The sequence below is a fragment of the Austrofundulus limnaeus genome, unplaced genomic scaffold, assembly GCF_001266775.1.
Source record: "Austrofundulus limnaeus strain Quisiro unplaced genomic scaffold, Austrofundulus_limnaeus-1.0 Scaffold51, whole genome shotgun sequence".
NCBI classification, from domain to species: Eukaryota; Metazoa; Chordata; class Actinopteri; order Cyprinodontiformes; family Rivulidae; genus Austrofundulus; species Austrofundulus limnaeus.
Window position 1 is genome coordinate 647,934 of NW_013952453.1, and position 2,450 is coordinate 650,383.

A 2,450-nucleotide genomic window follows, 5' to 3' on the forward strand; every position below is an offset into this window, starting at 1 on the left:
TGTGTGTGTGTGTGTGTGTGTGTGTGTGTGTGTGTGTGTGTGTGTGTGTTTGGTGGGTGGGGACTTTGTACCTTTGTCCACACAGACAAAGAACATCAGATCTCTGAAAACACCAACCATGCAGCTGAGAGTCTTCGTTACCTTCATCATCTGCCTTCAGAGCTGCTGGTCAGCTTCAGGTGAGGAGGGGTCTGAACTTCAGATTTATCAGAAAACAGCCRAAGAGTTCAACCGGTTAGCATCTAAATGTTAACAGAGAAGGTCAGAACTTTTGGTTTGTGTTTCCTCTTGGCGTCGCTGTTTGAGTTCAACAGACAAAGACTTATGAGGAAAAAAACTAAAACTAACTTTTGTTTCTCGTCAAATTAACTTTTTAATATTTTTTTAAAATAAAATTTCTCTTTTTAGATTTTTGTAATATTTTGAACTGAAACAGAAATGAGATAAACATGTTTTCAAAATAAAACAAACATTTTAACACGATTCTGTGGAACACTTTGCTCCACTGGTGTCTGYCAGTCTTTCTGGACCCACAGAGGGCCCATGGGGTCCTGGTCCGGACCCGCAGATACAACTCGGGCTGGTTTGAGGAAATGAAGATGGGAGATTTGGAGAGGGAGTGTTTGGAGGAGAAATGCAGCTTCGAGGAGGCCAGAGAGGTGTTTGAGCACGCTGAAACCACGGTGGGTCACAAAGGTTTCACCAGGTCAAAGCGGATCTYTGCCACAATAAAACCTCAAACATTTCAAGATGTTTATGTTTCCTTTTTCTCAGAACGAGTTCTGGAAAGTGTATTCCAGTAAGTGACCTTTTTCATTTTAATTATTACATTTAGTTCTCTACCTGAAARAGATAAAAACTCCCGACAGGTTCAGAGACTTACAGTCTCTGAGAGTCCTGACCCTGAGAGATGGTGGAGCTGACAGATCTGAGGGCATCACTTCATTCTGTTGATTTATTAGTCTGTTTAAATTCCAAACCTCATCTACGATCATGAGGTTTGGACCAGGACTAAAAGAACCAGATCCCTCTGTAAGGTGGCCTCACTAACTGTGTCTTTGTCTCTAAAGTCCCAGACAGCTGTAAGTCCGGACCCTGCCAGAACGGAGGTACCTGCATCAACGAGGGGTCGTCCTACACCTGTCTGTGTSTCCCTCAGTTCACAGGACTCAGCTGTGAGCTCGGTGAGCGTGAATGTTTTTAAAATGATTTAATTAAATTTGTTTCTTGAATCTACCAGGCAGGTCTGAAAGACGTGGTGATAASATGTGGAACGATGTTTAATTAAATGTCTAATTATCAATAATAAACTGGAGAATGGTTTGTTTTTAGAGCACCAGACAGAGTCAGACAGCTGTCTGCTGCAGAACGGAGACTGTGAACATTTCTGCGAGGAAGACTCCGATGGAAAAAGAATAGCTTGCTCTTGTGCTGAAGGCTACGTGTTGGACGCCGACGGTCGGAGCTGCAACACCAAAGGTTATTAAACAAATGAGAGCATTTGCAGTCCTGGTAAAACCTCCTTTTAGGTCCAGGGTTTCGGTGTGTAATAAAACTGATCCAGTCTTTATCAGATTCTAAAATGATCCAATGATCCTCCACAGGGACGTGCACAGATAGACGTCAGGTGGTGCTCGAGCACCTGCCCTTTTCCCTCCAGACCATCAAGTGCCCCTGTCAAACCCACCTTTTTTTTGTTATGCCCCATCTGTCGCCCTTGGTTGCACTTCTTATTAAGTGTACAACTACAATGGAAACAGTATTAATATTATTAATAATAATATTGCCCTCACACCCTCCCTTCACCACATACACGTGCCGTGCGCGCCCGCAGCTCCTGTGCGTGCTTGCGTTGTCCCTCTGTGAACGCGCTACRYGCTCGGACAKGAGAGCTGCTGAAGCAGCTCCTCTCTCTTCTCTCATCCACACTGCAGAGGACAGTTATAATCAGCAGGTAATTTACCTACAGGCCCAGGCAAACTGTGTGGGACTGTCTCACATGTTTCACTCTTGTCCTGGTGTCGCGCAAGTTCAAACAAAGTCCCGCATTTGACTGATCAAATTATAACAAGACATAAAAAGAAGACAAAAACAAAGGGAAACAATCGACAGACGTTTTTATTGGCTGCAATTTTCAACCATTCGAAAATGCCTCCTTATTTCTCTCTGCCTTCTGTGCAGAAGGAGGAGGAGAGAAGAGAAAAGGCAAAGACAGCAGCTGCCAATCAAACGCGCAGCAGCGTCTTCTGCGTGTTAAAAATAAATATCTAAACACGTGAAAGAAAATAGGTTTTATTTATGCAGAATGTGATGGAAAATATGTTAAAAATGCAGCAAAATAATAACTGGAAAATAGGTGATGAAAGTGAAAGATGATTCTCAGAGAGAAAACTGTCAAACTTTTATTTTTCCTGAAGGAAAACACAGCGTGAAGCAACTGTCTGTGAGAG

General features: G+C 43.1%; 1 protein-coding gene across 1 annotated transcript in view; it reads left to right on the forward strand.

The window, feature by feature from the left end:
- Nucleotides 1-6: 6 nt before the first annotated feature.
- The window catches only part of f7 (coagulation factor VII), a 6,699-nt gene continuing 4,255 nt past the window's right edge, over nucleotides 7-2,450 (forward strand). The window contains exons 1-5 of the mRNA XM_014008590.1: nucleotides 7-179; nucleotides 520-683; nucleotides 775-799; nucleotides 1,071-1,184; nucleotides 1,333-1,479. Of these exons, the coding sequence (XP_013864044.1) occupies nucleotides 119-179; nucleotides 520-683; nucleotides 775-799; nucleotides 1,071-1,184; nucleotides 1,333-1,479 (511 nt within the window). The 5' untranslated portion in view covers nucleotides 7-118. The remainder of the gene's footprint in view (nucleotides 180-519; nucleotides 684-774; nucleotides 800-1,070; nucleotides 1,185-1,332; nucleotides 1,480-2,450) is intronic.